The sequence below is a fragment of the Netta rufina genome, assembly GCF_964035555.1.
Source record: "Netta rufina genome assembly, chromosome: 13".
In the NCBI taxonomy this organism is placed as follows: domain Eukaryota; kingdom Metazoa; phylum Chordata; class Aves; order Anseriformes; family Anatidae; genus Netta; species Netta rufina.
In genome coordinates this window covers 3,453,249-3,474,386 of record NC_140136.1, presented here as the reverse complement: position 1 = coordinate 3,474,386, position 21,138 = coordinate 3,453,249, and the positions used below count along the sequence as shown (strand labels likewise).

The following is a 21,138-nucleotide window of genomic DNA, read 5'->3' as shown; positions in this document are numbered from 1 at the left end:
GCTTGCAGGAGCTAAAGTGTAACATCTAAATATGTTCTGCTTCAGGAATTTTAATTTAGAAAATAGTACTAATATTTATTGATCTGTTGTTTTAATGGTTTGTCTTCCAAATTTTGAAGAATAATCCTTACCCATTTTAAATGATATTATTTTATTCAGAAATAATGCTATTTCCTGCCTATTAAGAGTAATTATAAGAAACCGTCCAAAGGGTACATTCAGAAAGAACGTGTGATATAAAGGCTTGCGCTGTTGGTATTGTATCTGTGGCTCTAATGAGAAATACTAGGATGTGAATGACATGTTTCCCAGTTGAATTTGCAAAAACATGAAAAAAAAAAAAAAAAAAGCCAGTTGTATTTTATGTCACTGAACAAAAATAAGTATTTTAAATTTGTGAAATAGTCCGTGTGTGAAAAGGTCTATGCGAAATCCTGCTGACTTAAGCCAGAAGCTAATTTACAAGTACTGCAGCAGTTCGTGTGTGACAACTTCAAGTCAAAGATCATTTTCTACTCTTAACTGGAAGCTGACCTGGAGATTTCTGTTCAGGATACCCCAAAGTACATGCCTGCCTCATATCCACATGCTTGCTCAGTAATTGTCTTGTTGCTTAAACCTGTCTGTTGAGAGGAAAGCTTTATTCTATGTATTTTTCACTTGTGTCATAGAGGGCTGGACTACGGTGTGTGTATATGTACAGATGCTGGTTCGTTTGAACCCATACCTGCAGTGTATGTTACACTCTAAACTTACGCTATCACTTGGTGATTAATTGCAACTTTAAAAACTTTTGTGGTAACAGTAAAAATAGAACTGCTTACCACAGATGAAGTTACTTTGTCATGTCCAAGTTGCTTCAGTTTTAGGTTAACTTTGTACAGAAACAGTAAATGTCTACAGTATTTTGCCACCAGGTGGGAGCAGAGCTTTTATTTTGTCTCAATGTATTGAAATAGCAATATTATTTTTATGCAGTTTTCTTTTGCACCTTCACTATTAGCTTGCTTTGCAGAGGAAAAATTTGATTATATATGTTTCCAGTGAATAGGAATACATCTTCTCATTTCAGTTAATTTAGATAGGAATTACATTGCTGCAATTCCTGTTGTTCAGATGTTGCTGATTTCACTACAAAATGTTTACACAAGCATCAGAATGCCATGCGATCAGTGCTTTGCTCTGTGGAAGAAGGGGATTTTAAAAAATAAGAAAAGAGATAGTGTACCTGTTTCCCAAACAGGATTGAGAACACTTAATAAAGTCCTTTGTTTCTACACCCACATATAAAAGGTGTTACGTAAATATCTCAAGTTCAGCAAGCAATGTTAGCAAATCTTCTAACTTAATGTTGGAGCTCTGAGGCCCTTCTGTATAGCTTCTGTTTAAAACAGGTGCTCAGGACATGAGCACAGGTGCCTTTTCCATGGATAAATCAGTGTTTCTTACCTTAATTTCACCAGTTGCTACATGGGGATTAATGGTTCACAGGCACCTTGACATTAATTTGATGCTACTTCATTCATCCACAAAGGTCTGTGGCTTCTTAGTCCTCAAATTCAAATGAAACCTGCAATAGATCAGGAGGTGAGAATCAGGACCAAAAAACAAAACAGTTCTCACGTTAATCTTCATGGGGACAAAAGTCCTGAACAGTTAACTTCAGCAAGTGGCTAAGGTGTGCTGCGAGTGGCTTTACTGGCATAGCTACTAAACAGGTAAAGGGAACTTTTGAAGCAAGTTAGGAACAATTGATGTTAATTTAGCAAATTTCGAGGAAATCTGGTAATACATGTAGAGTGGTAGAAAAGAACAGGTGCAGGGCTTGCATATTTAGAAAGGGAGCACAGTACAAGTTCTTCATGTTAGCCTAATTTAAATGCTAGGATAAACGTTTTAATAATTCATTTCTAAGGGATAGTACAGTTATAAATATTCTGTATCTGTCAAAAATTAACAAACTTGGTCACGTTTAACTTGCCACATTTCACAGCTAATAACTACACTGTGATGCGTAACTGGATGATTGAGCCTAGATAAGACTATCAACTGAGTAAGCTATTCTGTAAACTCTAGGGAGTTGATAAGTGTCCTGAGTAGAGTTGAAGATGACTAAATTTGATTTCCAGTTTGTCTTAATGCCAATTTATACAGCTGTAATAAGATGGAAGGTAACTGTTGTAATTCTGTTGTTGCTGACGAGGGCTTGATGAAATTGTTTTGTTCCTCTTTGAGCTTTACTTCTCTGGGAAGATGTAATAGTGCAGCAGAGGAAAGAGAAGTAAAATCTGAAGACTAATGTTTCAACAAACGTGGAAAATTAGGATTTTCTTTGTCTTAGAAAAGATTGTAGGAGCTACCCTGGCTTTAACTTTAAATACATAAAGCAGATGTGAATTCCAGTTAGTGATGTGTGTTTTAAAATAACTTCAAATCTTAAGAAACTTTCCTTATGGTATTATATGTATTTTGCTTTCTTCCAATACTCTTGTAAAAGTTATTTTACTGTGTAAATGTTAGATGTGGTATGAAAAAATTGTATTGAATGTAATTACTGTAAACAAAAGCAATTCTTTGTTAAAAGAAACAAAACGTGCTGCAGTTACTTTAGACGTTGTTTCCAAAGCAGTTTTATGACCACAAGAGGATGCTAAAGTCTTTAATATTTTTACTCCATATGATATGGTGTGAGGAAAAATAAAGTTAGCCTAAAAAGGTATTGGTAGGCTTTAGAAACGAGAGCCTTTAGGTTATTTTTATCCTAATTTTCAACAGTGATTAATTATGTTAACAGGAAGATCGAATGTGTGGACAACACATTTAAAACTTTGTGTTAACATATTCTGAAATATTAATAATTCAATGACAATGAAATATTAATAATTCAATGACAAATACATTTCAGTCCCAGAAGGATTTTCGTCTGTACCTGCAGTAGATGCTAAGGTCTGCTGTTAGACCTTTTTGTCATCTGCCCTTTCGCATGCCGGGCTCTTAATGTAACAGAGGACTGATATTTACACCTTCTGGGTTTTGGTTAGAACTGGCATTTTCAGAGGTTATAGCTGCAGAGAGGTTGGAAGAAGCAAGCTGTGGATTTTTCCTATTATCACCTCCTCTACTTATTGCTCCGTGCCTTGTTCTCCTGTCACCTTACTGCATGTATTTAGACAGTTCTTCTAGTGAACAGCTCCAGCTCTTAAGTTTATGCGGTGTGTAGCGTGATGGCTTTAGAGGCCCTCACATTCATTATAAAACCAAATAGCCCTCTTGGTAGGCAGTTGCTATGTTTTTGTATTTTCTGTATTTTCTGTCTTGTATGCTTCTAGTCCTTGTTTTGCAAATGTAAAACATGCCAGACCCAATATTTTCCTTAAACAGGTTTTATTTAGGTACCTAAATAATAGGTCAGCCTTCTAGGAAAAAATTCCCTGCTTGCTCTGCATTTCATAGCTGTGACAGACTTCAGTTTATTGGCCACAGTTTTTACACTTGTGCCATTGCTGATGGATTTGAAAGTGTGAAAACAGTAAGCTTTATATTGTGTAAGCCACTAAGTAATCCTGTAGATTTTAAGTCTTAAAGCAGTAAATAAAATGTTCTGTTCAGAAGACTAGGTTAATATCTGCCCATCCTGTTTGCACTGAGATAATTTCGCTGTATGATAGTGTGTGTTGAAACTTGTAAACTAAGGCTGCTACATCAGTATCAGTTCTCTTCAGAGCAGGAGAGGAATTTCACAAATATTCCATAAAATTGATAGCAAGGGATTACAGCTAATGGGAATTTGTATCTACATATGCATCTGTATCTATTTATCTAAATAAAATAGTCTTACAGTAGTAAAATAACAATTAAGAAAAATAGTTCTCAATTTTGAAACAACAGTAATTAATTTTTTTATACACCTGACCCAAATTCCAGGATGTCTTCTGCTGAAGAAATCTGTCTGATTAAAATACAAATCCTGTTTAAATGAAGTTAAAATTACTTGCTAAAGTTTCTGTGAATCTTGTTAACTCATTTGCATTATTGTGTAAAGCATTACACTCTTGTTTTGATGCCTAGCATGTGCATTTTATTGATGCTCAATTTACTGTTTCTTATTCTGCAGAAATACTGGAAAATGTAAAACTAATACATAAACCAGTGTCTTTGCAACCGCGAGGGCTGATCAACAAAGGAAACTGGTGCTACATCAATGCTGTATCCTTACCTTGGAAAAAAATAATATGCTTAAGTTAAAATGTATTCTATCTGTCTCAAAGTTTTCCTGGTTTACTCTGGTAAGTGCTACAGAAAAGTATCTTCACGTAACGTAATGCTGTGGATGAGTTGTTTAATGCTAGCATCTGGGTATTTGGGTGTCATTGAACTCAGTGTCTGAGGTTCCCTGCAGCTGGTTGCACAGTCCTGTTCAGTTTCTCTTAGCTCTGTCAAAATATTTCAGAACTGTAGTTGTCTCATGACTGGAAGGAAACCTCCTTGTAAATTCTAGTTGCGTCTACTGGTGGCTCTTTGTGCAACAACTTAAGTGTTTCTTTTGTGAAGTGCTAGTACTGCTAGTGAAAATATGAAAACTAATTTTAAGACCGATCGTTGCAGAACCTCATAACCTATTTCCAGGTGAGCAGTTCTGCTTTAAATAACCACTTCTGTCTTATAACTGGTTCTGCACTCATCTGATTTTCTCTATTAGCTCCCATTGTTCACTCTTAACATGTTCCATGAGAACTTGTTACTGAATTTTTACACGGTCTAGGAATCAGGTTTATATCTCACTAGCTGTTGAGGCAGCTGCCTTTTTTATTTCTTTGCCCCTTCAGTATTGTAGTACATTTCCTCTGTTCACTGTTTTCATCATATAGCAGCAGATTGATGTTTTTAAAATATTTTTCTCCCAAGGCGTACTGTAGTTTTACTGGTTGCTCTAGACTTGCCCTTAAACCAAAGAATGTTTCACATCACTGTTTCGGTTATGAGGGTGAATCACCACTTTTGTCTTCTGGCTTCTTCCATTTTTCTTAGTCTAACACGCAAATGTTTCCAGGTTATCACGTGCTGACTTTCAAATAGTTAATTCTGTGAAGTCATTCCTATGAAAATAGCTTTCCTCTTCTGTTCCTAGACCAAATGCTACCTTCTTCTTTAGTTAAAGTATTTGGAATGATTAAAATGTCAGTGAAATCACTGCACGTTTCAAGATGCTGAAGTTTTTAAGCAGGACTTCTGTACATTAATAAGCTAATGTTTTAAGATAAGTCCATCCATGAGTTCCTCTATAGTTATCAGATTAGTCTACATAATAAAGAATTAAGTTTATGTATATAGTTTTAATATGATTGAGTATTTGGTTAATATGCAGATTATTTTTTCTGAATATTTCCTTAATGCCACTGCGTAGACCCTGCAAGCCTTGGTTGCTTGCCCTCCAATGTATCATTTAATGAAGTCCATTCCAATGTATTCAAAATCACAGCGGCCGTGTACCTCAACACCAATGATAGACAGTTTGTAAGTAGCTTGTTTAAAAAAATAATCTGCGATCGGATTAATCTTATTAAGAAAGCTCTAAGAAATGGTTGTTACTGCAACTGATAAAAGCTAGTATCTATCCAAAAGTTTCTTGTGCTTTTCTTTGATGACACTTGACTTTCATCATGAACTTTATAATTACTTGCATTGTCAAGGAAGATACTTCCTGTTGCCTAAGTATAGCTTTTAATTAGTGTTCTATGTGCAAAAATGAACTGTGAGAACTGCAAGAGCTAATCTCGCACCTCATCATGATCAGCGACGGTCTGGTTAATTTTTATATCTGAACGTTGAGACTTCTGTAGTGATAATTTAGGGCTTTTGGTTGTCTATAACGACAATGATCTAATTTTATTATTTGTCCTTTTAAGTCTTAACTTGCTGCTCATGTGTAGTTGTTCCTTCCATTCTGTTTCAGTGTTCGTTTAATGAATGAGTTCACTAATATGCCTGTACCTCCTAAAGCCAAACAAGGTGAGTGGGAGTAGAAGGAGAAAAGTCTTTTAAAAGCATAATAAGAAAGCTTTGGGGTAAGGATCTACATTGCGATGTACATAAGATATGTGAGTAGTGGTGTTTGATCCCTTCCGTTGGTCTTCAGATTTCAGGGTTTCTTGGTATCTTTAAAAGTTTGCAGTTACTTTTCTGTCAGTGTCATGGTTTTCCTTATTGGCGTTTTGTATCAAGAAGTCGTACATGTTGGACCTTACATACTTTATTCCATTTGGTAGATCAAATGTACAAATGCAATAAGAATATATATATATATATTTTATAAAGGTTAGCTTAATTGTTAAGATGTCTTCCTGGAAACATCCCCATCCTAACAAATCATTTGGTATTCACTGTTTCCTTCCTTAGATACTTCCAGCTGTTTGGTTTATCAGCTTGCTCAATTCTGTAATTCTGTGCTGTTTCTTTTTTTTTTTCCTTAAATGCATTGCACATACATTACTTCATAACAAGACAGGGCCATAACAAGTCTCTTGAGCAGTTAGAGCTTCCCTGCAGGAATGTGATCATGGCTTTTAATTCCTCACCATCCTGTGCACTATCTCAGTGTTAAAACTTTGTATGATTCTTGATAATATGTGTTTAGGATCAATGACGTAGTGGGGAATAGAGCGTTTTTCAGTGTAAGTAAACTGTCTTACAGGTTTCATTGTTCAATCTCTAAACCAAATCTGTTATATTACAAATAGAAATTACAAATTAGAAATAAAAATCAGTTTCAGGAATGTGTTTATGTAACATTATAAGAAAATACCACTAGGCCTTGATTGTTCCAGTGATTTCCAAGCAGTTCAGACATTTCTGTGGTTTGCTGCTTTTAAGTTTTGTTTCTGTAAAACAAATCTTACTGCCTTATGCAACTTACTTTGCTTCTAGGTCATTTTCATTGTGTTGTAGTTTTCAAGGATATTTTCTGAGGCCTTCTTTGTATCACCTTTAAGTTGAATGCTGTGTCAAAATGTTTCGGGGGTGTCTTTTTTTTTTTTTTCCCCTCCTTCCTTGCAGGAAGGAAAAGTGATCCATTACAAATACTTCCCTAAAACAAAAGTATTACAAAAATTTAAATAGAAGCAGATTTTTTTTTTTGTGGTGGTTATGGATATTTTTGTTAATCTTCATAGTGTTGGGTGCAAAAAGAGAGTAATAACATTTTCCAGACCATCTGTAAGTAAATGTGGAATCATGTAAGATGCCTCTTGGAAAAAGGTTATGGATGTGAGAGTTGTATCTTAATGATTCTGAGCTCCAGTTACTTGGCTGAAACTGTAATAAAACTGTTAATGAAACTGAATTTTAGATTCCAAAATCTAGTGATGTATGAAATGATTATGAAGGTATAATGTAGAAAAACTTCTGTATGTTGTTACTTATATATACTTCTCTTTGTCTTGTAGCTTTAGGCGAAAAAATTGTGAGAGACATCCGACCAGGAGCTGCCTTTGAACCTACATATATTTATAGACTTTTGACAGTTATCAAGTCAAGTCTGTCAGAAAAGGTGTGGCTTACAAGTCTCTTATTTCCGTAATTGCATCACAGGAGAGTCACTGTACCTAAAACAATGTAAACGCCATACATACATCAGTTTCCGTGCCTAAATATCACCAAAATCAACTACTTGGTAGTTAGTTATAATTAAAGTAGACTTAAATGATAGGAAGATGTTCATAAGAAGTTTTAACAGTTCGGTGTGTCAGAATAATTAAAAAATTGGAACGGAAAAACTTCTCATTCTATAGGGAAGGTACTGTGTTGATTCGTATTTAAGAAATAATCAGTTACTCATTTCTGCTTGGGATTCAGCATGGAATGATGGAAGTTCCAGTGAGACTTAAAAATACCATTTCAGGTTTAGTTTCAATTTGAATAAATGATAATAGTTCAAGCCATCTTTTGATTTGGACTTTGACTGCAACTTTTGGTCTTATTTCTAAAGGAAATTGCAAAAATATTATAACTAGCACGTTAAATTAAATACGTATCAAAAAGAGTGGAAAAAATGCTTGTATCTAGGTGGAACTTATGTATGTACTCACTGTCACGGGAGGTTATCAATTAACATGTTGGTTCTCTTTGAAATAAAAATGGGGGGCTGTTACAATAAAATTAAAACTTTGACTTTGCACTTCAGACTCAGTAGTTGATAAAATGTTAATGGGAAAGCCAGATGTTCAATGTCTTCTGTCTACTGTTAAATTGAAAATATGAAAATACTATACAATTATTGGATTTTTTTTTTAGGGCAGACAAGAGGATGCTGAAGAATACTTGGGATTTATTCTCAATGGACTACACGAAGAAATGCTGACCCTAAAGAAACTTCTCTCTCCACATAATGAAAGTTAGTTTTTTTCTGTAGCGAACTTCATTTCATTCAAATACGTGTCACTAAAGATGTTTCCCCTCTTTTTGTGTTAATTTTGTAACACTGAGAAATGTTTAGAGTAGAAGTTGAGATAGGTTTAGAATGCTACATTTTCAAGGACTCATGTGTTTAAAAAATAATCTTTTGCTAAATAAAGTCTTTCCAAAGGATAAAGTAAGTCCATCCTGTTTACAAATAACCCAAAATTTTGCACTGTATTTGTAAAAGCATTATGCTTCTATAGATACTGAGTGACATCAGTTTTTTATTGAGCTCAACTGAACATTATCTGAGGCTAACTCAAGTTCGTTGGCCTTGTCTTAAGCATATGTATGTTTCTCTGCCATTTATAATATCTCCAGTGTCAGTTGTTTACTGGGGTTTTGGCTCTCTCCATAGAAGTTCAAAAATATGTGTATTTTGTCACTGATCTGTAAACCTCTGTTGATTAAGATCTCTTTTTGGAAGTGCAGTTTTCTAGACTAACGGCTAATTTATATCTAATTTAAAACGGAACATATTCTATAACTTAAAGTTTTATTGACACAGGCAGAGACAAGAGACAAGTTCTCTTTGAAAGAAGTGTTAGGAGATGTACACAGCCTAAAACACCATTTTATTTTATGGTGGCTTTATGTCTGGGTCCCCTATTAAAAATGAAACAAAATACTTAGCCAAGTATAGAGTTTAGATCACCAGCTACCCATTTCTCTTTAGCAGGGTAATTTTTTCTATGATATAAAATGATCATTCCATATTTTGTTGTTTAACTGTATGCAGTTTATAGCCTCCTCACTTTGGCATTCACAAAGAAAATATTTGCTAAGTCTTGGGTTCGCTGTAAAATACATGTGCAGAAAGGGAGTTTTATTTAATAATAGCATAATTATGCTTCCAGAATAACACTTGACTTTCTAGTTTTCTAACCAACAAATTTGACTGAAATATATGAAGCTTTGTTAGGAAATTACATCTGTTTACATACACATTAGTGAGCTGCTTTCTGTTTGTATATGGATATGGATAGGTCCAGCTGTGAGGGAACCAGGAATGTACTAATTTTTCTTCTCAAATCTATGGTCTGTGAAATCTAGATAATCTAAGAAAACATTTTATCTTCTGAAAAAAGTTCCTATCTTCCTTTTAAATTCTTTACTTAGATGCAGGTTTATTTGCAAAAAAAAATATTTTTTTCTTCTTCCCTTTAAGAACTCACAGTTTCCAACGGCCCTGAGGCTCAGACTGTTCATGAAGAAGAGGAGCAAGATGAACAAGGAGAAGGCAGTGAGGATGAATGGGAGCAAGTGGGACCTCGCAACAAGTCATCAGTCACTCGACAGGCTGACTTCGTTCAGACTCCAATTACTGATATTTTTGGTGGTCATATAAGGTATAGTACTTGTTAACAAAAGATGTTGAGACAAGTAGGCTGCTTTGCCTTCACAAATACCTTATTCCTCTTCTGTGTTTCTCACAGTAGTTGGATGGAAGAAATTTAAACATTCATCTCTCCCAGCAGGAACAAACCGTTGTACCATGAAGCATTTGTTATGCATGTGAGGGTTCAGAAAATGAACCAGAATGATCAAAAGATTGCTCCAAATGGTTCTGTGATTTGTTGTAGAGTATGAATCTTTTTGTAAGCAACTTAAGTGAACAGGTTATTCAGGGAACAAAACTCAATTGCATATAGAGGAGGAGTGTGAAATGTGTGCTTTGTATGGTCATACTAATATCTAAAAATTCCAAAGAACTTTACAGCTGCCTATTTTTTATGAACTCTGAGGAGTCTTTCCTCAGAACAGAAAGATATAGCGAGATTTGTCAAGAGCTAAATGCAATCAGTAAGAGAACTGAAATATAATCAAAAAAATTATTAACTTTTTATTGTTTAGACACGTGCTTCACAGCGGCAGGAAAGTTATGTGTAATAGTTAATAAATAAAATGTTAAAGACGAAAAGTTTGGAAAAATGTAAATTGCTACAAGATGTTACAGGAATGAAAAGAATGTGGGACATTGCTTGTGTTCAGGTCTGATACCAGAGGAAGTCAGAAAGTGGATACTGAAGGAATATTTTTTGGAAAGGACGCCTCATGGCTTGTTTGGAGAAATATGTAATTTAAAATGAAAACAAGGTAAACACTTATTAAAAACATATTCTGAAACAAAAATGCTAGACTTGACGAATTATTTTTATATTGGAGACAGACACTTAATTGCTAGTGTTTGACTCCTTACGTTGCCAGGTATTCAGTCCAGAGGTGTGAATAATGCCTTCTGCCTGCGAAATACAGTGAAATTATTCTTTAGGGATTTCAGTCAGACAGCTGGCAAATAAAATGATATTTTCCATAAAAATTGGCAGACAGCTGTTTGTACGTATTGAACTTCCATGTTGATGGTATCTTCATTTACCCAAAGTATTGTTAATACCCTGTAGTGTTTTTATCATGGTTGGAGTCAAGATCTCAGTAGGAATCCATCAGTATGTTAAATTACGAATATTTAGGGAATGCTGTCTTCTGTAGAAATCCACAGGAAATGACATAAAATAGAGATGGTACTGAAAAAGGCAAAAACTTGCACTGAGCGACAGAACTACAAGGTCCGATCTGACATCTGTTGTCTACAGTCACCACACCCATTTTATTTAGCCTCCAAACTAGGTCACACAATTTACCACAGAAACAGTATCCCATGTTGTGATGTTGGAAGGCTTCCTCCTCTGAGGCTGAGGGTGGAGATAGGAAGGATTGAATACAGAATTGCCAGTAGAAGTCTACCAAAGAAGCATCAAAACTTGGAAAAAATCCCATGGAAAAAGCAGCTAGGAGAACATGGTGTGCATTAGCATCTTCTGGCTTGGGTCAGACTATTAAATGCCTATTTAGGTGTAATCACTTAAACAACTTATTTTCTTAGGGCAATGTGAGGCTTAAATGTAAGCACATAGAAGAGTTTTGTCAGGGTCTGATCTGTTCATGTGCAGAGTCCCTTTTGATTTTTTTCAGCTCACGTGAATTTCAAATATTAATTACACAAGCTAGCTTATATCCAGTTAGAAGCCTGATAAATATTTCCATAAATAGCCACAATTCTTCCCTTCGAATGAACTCTTATTTTAAAAGGATATACATATAATGTATTGGTGTGATTTAAGCAGGATAGCAATGAGAAGTGCCTGTTTTCATGAAAAAATTTTTATCTTGGAACAGTACTGCTAACTGTAACTTTGGAACAGTACTGCTAACTTCAGAGTTCTTAGAATACATGAGATTATTTACTGAAAATGATGGATTTTTCCTTGATCAATTGAAATTTCTAATTATTCCGATTACTCATTTTATCTATGGAAAACTAAATTCTATCAAAGGTTTTGCTGCCAGATCCATTTCTGCATTTTGAAGAAATGTTGCAATCTTATTTCATGTGACTTCTTAAAAAAAAAAACAAACACAGTGTTATCTTTTCAGAATATCATCCATATTATTAATGAAGTCTTTAATCTTTGGACTTGAAAACAGTTGGAATTGCTAGCAATTTTCTGTTGATTATTGCACTAAATAATGGTTAGCTTAAAAAGGGGCTGGGAAATGTATCCAAAAGCAGCAAGGACTTACACAGTGGAGAGTTTGTTTGTTGGAACACTGTGCTTGCCATGTGTTGAAGGTTTTGTCCTTAAATATAGCCAAGGAGGAAGTGTTAAACTGAAATAAAGATGCTACTGTTTTTCATAGGCTCTCTTCCCTCTGAAGAATATATGTTTGCCAATATAAAGATGCATTGGCTTTCTGTTACTGCGTCAGGGCTTTGCCTGAATCAAAAGGGGTCTTTTGACAGGAATTTGCAGTAGAGGCATAAAACCTGTATGTTAGTGTTTTATATATAATGCAAAGAAATTTCAGCATGGCTACATGAATTATGACTATATTAATTATCTCACTGCTTTCAGGCTTAGTGTGGCACAATAATAAACTGAACAATATCATAAACAAATCATTTCTTTAGTATAAAACAAACAGCTGGGACTTTTTAATGTAAGTACTGCTTTCAAACTAAAATAAATTCTTGAGCCGTGTTTGATGGTCTTCAGGAAATCAGGAAGAGTCCACTCAGTGCAGTGACATGTTTGAAGAGCGTACTATCTCTTTGCACGAAACAATTAGCACCAAGCCAGATTACTTACAGGCTCCAACTGAATGTACTACAAAAAAAAAACCAAAAACAAATAGGAAACATGTTCCCATGCCCTAGGTCGCTAGCACTACCAGTTTTGCAGAAGTCTCCAGTTTTTGTACAAAAGAGTACATAGACAAAGTCTGGACACAGAAAATGATGGGAGGAAAAGGAAACGCCAGTCCTTGACAGAGCATAGTTTATATTTCCTATGGCAAGATCTAAACAAACAATTTAAAATCAGTATGAAATTGGACTTAGTGAAGTGGCTGAAAAAAAGTGTGTTTTTATTGCAGAATTTAGAGTTGGTTGTCATTTTTTACAGCAAAATGTAGATTAGATAAAGATTAATATTTTGCGTTTCTGAATATTTATTTCAAAAGCATAACTTCAGAGATTTGATGTGATAAGGGATGATTTTAAAATGGTAGGAGTCATGGTTTTAGATTTACATACAAGCATTCTGTGCCTCCATGCGTAAAGAGCTGGGTTCCAAACATACTTGCCAAAAGTAGGTATGTTTCACAGAGCAGAAATATTTTTGTGGTTGGCAGTGTAGAAACATGCTTTAGTGACCAAGGTAGGAATACAATTAGGTATAGTTTGGACTTTATTTTAAAGCTCTGTGTTTTACAATTTTTACAAAAATCTAACTATAGCCCTGCGGTATCTTACCTGCTTTTTTAGTGTAAACTATTCCTACTCTTGAGACTTTTATTTAACCTAAATCATACTTGGCTGTGCTCTGCTATGAAACACATCAGTGTTTTTGTTTCCAGCTTAGAATAAAATGGTAGAACTGTCTGAAGGCTCAAGATGCAATTCAGTAGACTTGATCATAAATGTTTTAATGTCTGATACTTTATCTTTTGGTCCTAATTTGTGATAGATTATTTTCCATTCCTGTATTCACATTTCATGTTTACATGGGAGAGAAAAAAATTGTCCTGAGTCGAATCTTTTTAAATGCGTGATCAAGAATTTCTATGTTTCTCTTTAACTATCTGATGCTTACCCAATAACTGTTTTAATCGTTGCATAAATAAAACAATTCATATATAATTCCAGCCAGTATGCTCTAAGGGGGTGTGAAAGTCATTTTACTTGCATTAAAGTGGATTTAAGTTGTTGAAACTTATGCTTAAGCTTTGTTATTTGCTTGTTTGGTTTTGGTTAAACTATTAATTGCGTTATTAAGGTAGACTTCGATCCATTTTAACTTAAAAAATTCTACATTGTTGAAAATTACCTTGCTTTTTTACACTTTATTTTTATTTTTTTCCTGTAGATCTGTTGTTTACCAGCAGAGTTCCAAGGAGTCTGCTACACTGCAACCTTTCTTCACCCTACAACTGGATATCCAGTCTGACAAGATACGCACAGTTCAGGATGCGTTGGAAAGTTTGGTGGCAAGAGAGTCTGTCCAGGGTTATACCACAAAAACCAAGCAAGAGGTGTGTTTTGTTGACCCCTTTTTACAGTCAAATATTAAACTTTTTTTTTAAGGGTTTTTATTCAGCTCTTGGTTTACAAATAGTTACTTGAACACTATTCCTTATGTTAATAAAAGAGGTGCTAACCTTTTCAGTGTCCTCCAGTGGTAAAATGTAATACATTTGAATACGTACAGTGAAAGTCATTCAAAGAAGAGAGCTAATTCTTAAGCAAAACTGTGCCTGTAAATTGGTATGGTTTCTGAGTTGGCGTAGTAATTGGTTGAAGATTTTAGTTGAGTATATATTAAATTAGCAGGGTAAACTGTGATTATAATATGTACTATTCTAAGCAAAATGGCTTTAGCAATCTTAACGTGCTGATTCCTAGGGACTGCCAGGTGTTCTTGTCACAGGAGCAGCTCTTCAGAGCACTGCTTGAAAGCGCACCGTAATGTTAGGAAAAATGCTCTGGAAGCACTACACTTGCGTCGTTTGTCTTGCTGTCCCCGATGGGTTTTTATTCACACGTTGAACTTACAAGTCAGCAATGAAATTAGTTGTCGATCGCTGGCTTGGTAGAGGCCCATGCAGAACCTCCCTAAAACACATAACGGTCATTATCGTTTTCTGGAATGAAAATCTAAAATCTTTCAATAGCCAATAGAACTGCTCAAGTGCCCATGATAACTCTGTAGTTGCTTGGTTTGCTGTATGCAGTTTTGCAGAGATACTGTATTCAGTTTTAGGTAATCAGTTGAACAAGAATATTCTTCACAGCTGGGGAATATCCAGAAGAGAGCAAACAGTGAATGGCAGGCTAAAAGCTCTGCTACAAAAGGAAAGAATAAGGGGCAGGAGCTGTTCACCTTCAAGAAGAAACGATATGGAAGTAGAGGGATGAAACTGGATTTAAGACTTGGCAAAGGCTGCTCTAAAAAGGAAGAGACTAATTACTCTGTGATACTTGAACAGGAAATAGGAACCAGGCTGAGCTTGCCTGAGGTGCTTGTGGAGTTGTCGTTCCTATTTAAGAGAAGGTTAGAGAAAAGCCCATCAGGATTTATGCAAACTGTTTATCATTGAATTAGAGGGGATGGACTGGAGGACCTTTAGAGATTTCCAAGCCTTGTGATTTTCTGTCACTTGGAGGACCAAGACGTTTTGTTCTGCACCCTCATTGTGCTGGGTCTGGCTGGGCTGGAGCTAACTTTCCCTGCTTTTTTCCTTTTTGCTGCTCTATAGCCTTTCTTGGTTTTGTTTTGTTTTGAGGAGGAGTGAGAGTGATTGTGGTGCAGTTTACCTGCCCTGCCAGGTGAAGCCACCAGACTCATGCAGCTCTGCTGACTGCTTATCATAGTTTTCAAATAATACTGTACGTAAAAGGAGTAATTGCTTGAGAACTTGTGATACAGAGTAGTAAATTAAACTTATTTCCCTAGTGTCATGCTTGTTACGGAATGCATTACTAACGAACGTCATCTCTGTTGTGGATGGATTGCTCAGATGTCAATTTTTCATACACTTTTTGTAATTGTTTTCAGTAGTCCAGTATGGAAAGAGAGTCCTCAGTTGTAGTTGTTCTGTCTGTCATTTTATTTCTGTACCTGTTAGTCTTCTAAATATGCCAAATAAAAATAGGGTCAGATTAAGAGAGCATGGATTACTTTATTTGAAAACCTGAAGGTGGATAGCTGAAATTTGTCTGCTTTGTGTGCTCAGTAGGAGTGAGTGAGTGTTAGTGAACATTTGTTTCTCTGGTTGTCTTCCAAGTAGAAGAAACATTTGCAATGCATACTCGTCAAAATTTACCACATCAATTTTGTTTTGCTAGTCATTCTTTTTTTTTTTTTTGGTCTTTACTGCAGATGGTATTAACTTCTTTACTGACAACCCAGTGCTCAATCATACCGTTTGCAATAAATGGGTGTTCAGTTTAGGTGCTGGAGGTTTGGTCTGCTTTATATTTTAGAGTCTGAATGGAAATACAAGCATTCACAATGTCTTTTAGATTTTTTAAGGAAAAATTCAAGTCGAAATAGCTGCTCTTGTATTACAAATTGTAGAGACAACACTGAACACGTTGACTTTTAGGACTTTGCAGATAGTAATTTTCTAAATGTGTTGCGAAGAAGCATTCCATCCTCATTTTCCAGATGGGAAACTCAGGAACTTTTGCTTAAGCTAAAAATCTGATTGTATTATTTGATTTTTTTTTTTTGTTGTCTTCTGTTTGTTTATAATCTGAATTGTGTTCTTTACGAGTTCGAGGAATAAGCAATATATGTGAAAAGAATAATCTTCCACATATGTGAATGATTTCTCTTACAGTTTAATTTTTTGAGTCATTAGAGCTAATTTTGAATTTTATGTGTGTATTAATATAAACAGGAAATCGCTCAGGGAGTTGCAGTTGAGTTGAAAATAAATAGGTAGTTTACACAGATGTTTAAAATGGAATGTCATTCTCTTGCTGTTTATCCCTCTCTGGTTCTTCGTGGTTAAGCAGATCAGTTTCTGAAATCTTGAACATTTAAACAGTGAATACATATGTGTATTCGAAAAGCTTAATTTTTAACTTCATTAGAATGATATTTTTTTCTTATTCACAGACCTGTTCACGTTTTTCTACCAGAAGCGAATCTTCTTGAGTAGCAAAGCAGCCTTGCTTCATTTACTTTTCCAGGTTACCTTCCACAAACTCCTTCTAAGGAGTCTTCACATCCCCTGGAGCTCTCAAGCTGCTCCTTGAGGCTCATACAAATATTTTCTTAGGACTCTGAGTCGTGTTCACTAAACAGGCGTTTGTGGCAGTGTTTGCTGGTGGTGTTGCTGCCAGGAATCGGGGCCCCTAGCAGTGTCAGGACAGCAGAGCGTGTGCCTGCTCCTCAGCTGCTGCTCTCCAGCCTGGCACAGACACACACAGCTGCTTTGATCTGTGATCTAAGCCAATGTGCTGGAGGTGGTGGCACAGCTGAGGGGCAGGCATCTGGTCCCATACACCAGCTGGCTTACTGGGGGTGGAGAATGGCAGCTGCTGAAACCCCTGCAGTGATGTTCTTCAGCATCCTTCTGTTCTTGGTCTGGGCTGGGGTCTGTGAATTTTTTTTTTTTTCTTTTGCTCAAAACTGAATTAAAGATTTGAGATTGAGAAGACTCAATTCCAGGAAAATCTTGAAGTAGTGTTAACTGTGTGAACTGAGTGCATATTTTTTCTATATATATAAACCTATACAGACTTGCTCCCTAAAAGCAGGAGCCATTCTGTGCTAAGATGCATGGTACATACATGCTCCCTTAAGTTTCTGGGAGAATTGTGTGAACCTCGTCTTGTCACCTTCCCTTTCACAGTCTGCCTTACAGCTTCTTTTTCTGCCTGTTATTCCTGGAAGATGGACAGGTGGGCACCAGCAGGCACTTAGTTGAGTGGAAAAGAACAGGGCTCTGTTTGGCTTGCTTGGTTTAAAAAAAAAACACAACAACAACGAAAAGCACAAAATAAAACTTCTCTTAAAGCTCAGAAGCTGCCACTGTTGCCAGTGGTTAGATGGTTTTTGGATGCAGGAAGGTGTATTTTGAACCCTTAGGATGTAGGTAAAATTTTACAGTTTGTAGAGACTATTTCTGTTTCAAATGTCAAATTATTTCTTGTAAATCGGATTAGCTCAAATCCGCGAGGAAGTCAAGTGCCCTACAAAATCTGCTTGCTTCAGCATCGTAAGAGGCCTAAGTTTTAATGGTCAGGCTTGGAAAAGTGATAGCTTTTCCGCATGAATTTCTATTCCACATTCAGTAGCAGGATTTGTTGGAATACAACATGCTGATTTATCATAAAGACCATGAAAGCAGCGTTTCTCGATCAGAAAATTCAGGAAAAAAAAAAAAAAAAAAAAAAAACACACAAAAAAAACACTAAAGTAATTACCTGGAGATTTGTTTTTTATTTCAGAATTTCTAGGAAGGCATTTTTTTTCTTCTGAGTCCAGTTTTAATTTCCAAACAGTAACTTTATGAGTAGCTTGGCTAAAGGTCCAGTATGCTTTAAGATTTTAAACTGCAGTTTTTATTATAAGTTAATAAATAAGCTGTGTTATATTATGTAGACTCTTTTGAACTGATGTATTTCGAATTAAAGACAAATTTTAAAGGAGTGATTTTGAGCAGTCAACAAGAACCAGTTTTTCTTGATCTTTGTTTTTTCTTTTTAGGTGGAAATCAGTCGAAGAGTGACACTAGAAGAACTCCCCCCTGTTCTTGTTTTACACCTCAAGCGGTTTGTATATGAGAAGACTGGTGGATGTCAGAAGCTTATCAAGAACATTGAGTATCCTGTTGATCTGGAAATTAGTAAAGGTAAAGATTTTGGAACAGAATTTTCCCCTTTTTTTGGATGGAATAATATTAAATTCTGCAGTGTTACCTGTTTTTTCCTTTTTTGCTCCCAGCTTTGTGCACAAGATTCCTTTTCCATGAAGGCTATTGCCACCTAGAAGTTTTAGTAATTCGGATGAATGTCTTGTATGCTTTCTTATCCTCTCTAAAGAGAATATATTATATTTAGGCTTCTGGGTTCAGTCTTGCTGATTCTGACGTTGTCTGTAACGCAGTTTGGGCCACCATTGTGCAGTGGTGAAAGATCTTAAAACCTCTGCCACATCCTAGGCATTGAGTTCGCTGAATAAGAGTTTCCTGCAGATGTAAGGAGTAAGGTTGTAGGCTGAGGACAAACAGTGGAAATAACCCTGTTCAACAAGGGCTATGTCCCTATTCGAGGCTGGTGCAAACTAATACTAGATACTTTTATGTCAGATCTCACTCAGAATTGGCAAACTGTTGTAATAAATAGTGGCTGATGAAAGGAAATCAGCACTTCAAAGAAAATATAGCATGAAGACAGACTAGTAAGCAGCATTTCAGAGGTTAAGTGATAAAGGTCTGCCTTTTAATAAATACTTTAAGAGATGTTGATTTTTACGAACTGTAAGAACTTGCATGTAATCCAGCATCTGAAGCTTGCAACATTAAATGCATTTTGTTTTGATCTGACAAGATGACTGTTAGCCATCCAGCTTAGATAGGGAAAAGAAATAAAATCAATTATTACTAACCATTACTGATGATCTCAGGTTGGATAATGTGCTTTGTCAGGTAGTAATATGCTTTTGTTTTACTTAATATTTCATTTTCAAATGTCTTAATGGTTATTTGTAGAACTAGTGTATCTGATCTGTTGCATGTTTCTTTCTCTCTTTTTTTCTTTTTTTTTAAATGGTAGTTTTAAGCCTTCTGTGAATACTAGCTTTCATCAAACTTCAAATTTCATTGCTTTCATTGCCAGGTATCAGAATCTTGAACATCCTTTAAAAATTAGAGGAGACATTTTAGTTAAAACTTTCTCCATTATATTGGTGTTGGTTTCTCTGTTTTTAGGAATAATTGATGTCTGTTGAAACTGAATTTCCACACTTGCTAACTACTGTCTTTGACTTTTTTCCCTCCTCCAGAGCTACTGTCTCCCGGTGTGAAAAGTAAAATTTTTAAAGGCCAAAGAACCTACCGGCTCTTTGCAGGTATGCTATCTGTAATTATCTGTCTGCCTCTAGTTCCTGTATTTCAAATACAAATTCTGCATATAGAATTCTAGAAACCGTGGAGTTTCCTGGATAACATAATAGTTTCTTTTAAGCTACACTGAAATAACTTGGGATTATCAAGTTCTATTAGTGATTTTTTTTTATGTGCATGTATACATACAATGCTATCTCTCTTTATATATCTGACTGTTCAGCTTGAAACTCTTACAAAAAGTTCTGTAGCAGATCCATCTTGAAAAATACCACTAAAAGTTGAAATACAGCTGTAATATAGTTTTGCCTAAAATACACCACTGGTTTTCACAATAATGTTTCAAACACCTATTGAAATAGCTGTTTAAATGCTGTCCTTGCATCGCTTTCAACCCTCAAGATGAATATTGCTGGCAGTGTATGAATAGCATGCTGTAGGTAGAAAAGTTTATCTTGGAGGAGATGATGATTTTTGTGTGAAGAAATGATGTTTTTAAGAGAGTCTGCGATGTATACGGAATACCTAAATTGGTAGTTAAGATTGGAAGCTCATGTAGGAACTCTGAAGCAGCATTTTAATATTGGACAAAACAGTCTCTAGGCAGCAATGGATTTCCTGCAGTTTAGCACTCCTACACAGTTTACGATCTGCACCTGCTTATTTGCCTTGGCATTAAGAGAACATAATAAACGGGAGAACCAGAGGTTTTAACTTTCATGTCACCAAATTTGTGCCAGTACTGGTGGCCTTATGTGACTTGGTGGTTTGGATACAGTTTTGTGATCACTGAGGTCATAGAAGGAAAAAAACAAGAAAAAAGAAACTGTCTTTTTGGAAATTCAGAACTATTCCTGGCAGTGTAATTTTTTTTATTGGTAGTAGATTTCATGGGACAAGTTCGGAGACTGTGTTTAAATGGCTTGAAGAAAATTCATCTTGTCTGGGGCCTCCAGCCCAAGAAGGACATGAGCATACTAGGAGTCCAGAGGAGGGCCACAAAGATGATCAAGGGCTGGAGCACCGCTCCTATGGAGATAGACTGAGGGAGTTGGGGTGGTTCAGCGTTTATGCACTGTGTTTTTCTGATTTCTTCTATGGAAAAGTTAGAGTACTTCAGTCTTCTGTCAGTCTAGGACTTCTCATCCACAGAAACTCAGCTAGTTAGATGACTTTTAAATCATTAAATAAGGCTTTGAAGAATCCACAGATACCACACAGGATGGTCCTAATTACGTAGTGATAAACTACATTTTAGAACGTGGATAATTTAAGTTGAAGTTGCCATAAAAGGCTTATTTCACAAATTCCCCAGAATTTGTAGATGTGGTATATTTTGCCTTTTTGCTTTGCTTAGTTCACGTTGCTGTAAAATGTTTGGCTGTGTACAAATATGAAGAAAATTTGAGCAAGTTTGAAGTGTGTTTTTAGGCTGAAAAGACAGTTTGAAAAATGTTTCATAAATATGTACTTTTGCTGTTGTCAAATATGGCAATATTTCTGCCTTTTTTTGTGCTTGTTAGGCATAAGGTTATGGCTTATGTGTTC

The 21,138-nt window shown here is 35.7% G+C and overlaps 1 protein-coding gene across 1 annotated transcript in view; it reads left to right on the top strand.

Moving 5' to 3' along the window:
• The window catches only part of USP10 (ubiquitin specific peptidase 10), a 50,174-nt gene that overhangs the window by 26,786 nt on the left and 2,250 nt on the right, over positions 1 to 21,138 (top strand). Inside the window, exons 5-13 of the mRNA XM_084294772.1 lie at positions 4,115 to 4,206; positions 5,405 to 5,514; positions 5,954 to 6,009; positions 7,443 to 7,546; positions 8,290 to 8,389; positions 9,623 to 9,803; positions 13,881 to 14,046; positions 18,234 to 18,378; positions 19,530 to 19,595. Of these exons, the coding sequence (XP_084150898.1) occupies positions 4,115 to 4,206; positions 5,405 to 5,514; positions 5,954 to 6,009; positions 7,443 to 7,546; positions 8,290 to 8,389; positions 9,623 to 9,803; positions 13,881 to 14,046; positions 18,234 to 18,378; positions 19,530 to 19,595 (1,020 nt within the window). The remainder of the gene's footprint in view (positions 1 to 4,114; positions 4,207 to 5,404; positions 5,515 to 5,953; positions 6,010 to 7,442; positions 7,547 to 8,289; positions 8,390 to 9,622; positions 9,804 to 13,880; positions 14,047 to 18,233; positions 18,379 to 19,529; positions 19,596 to 21,138) is intronic.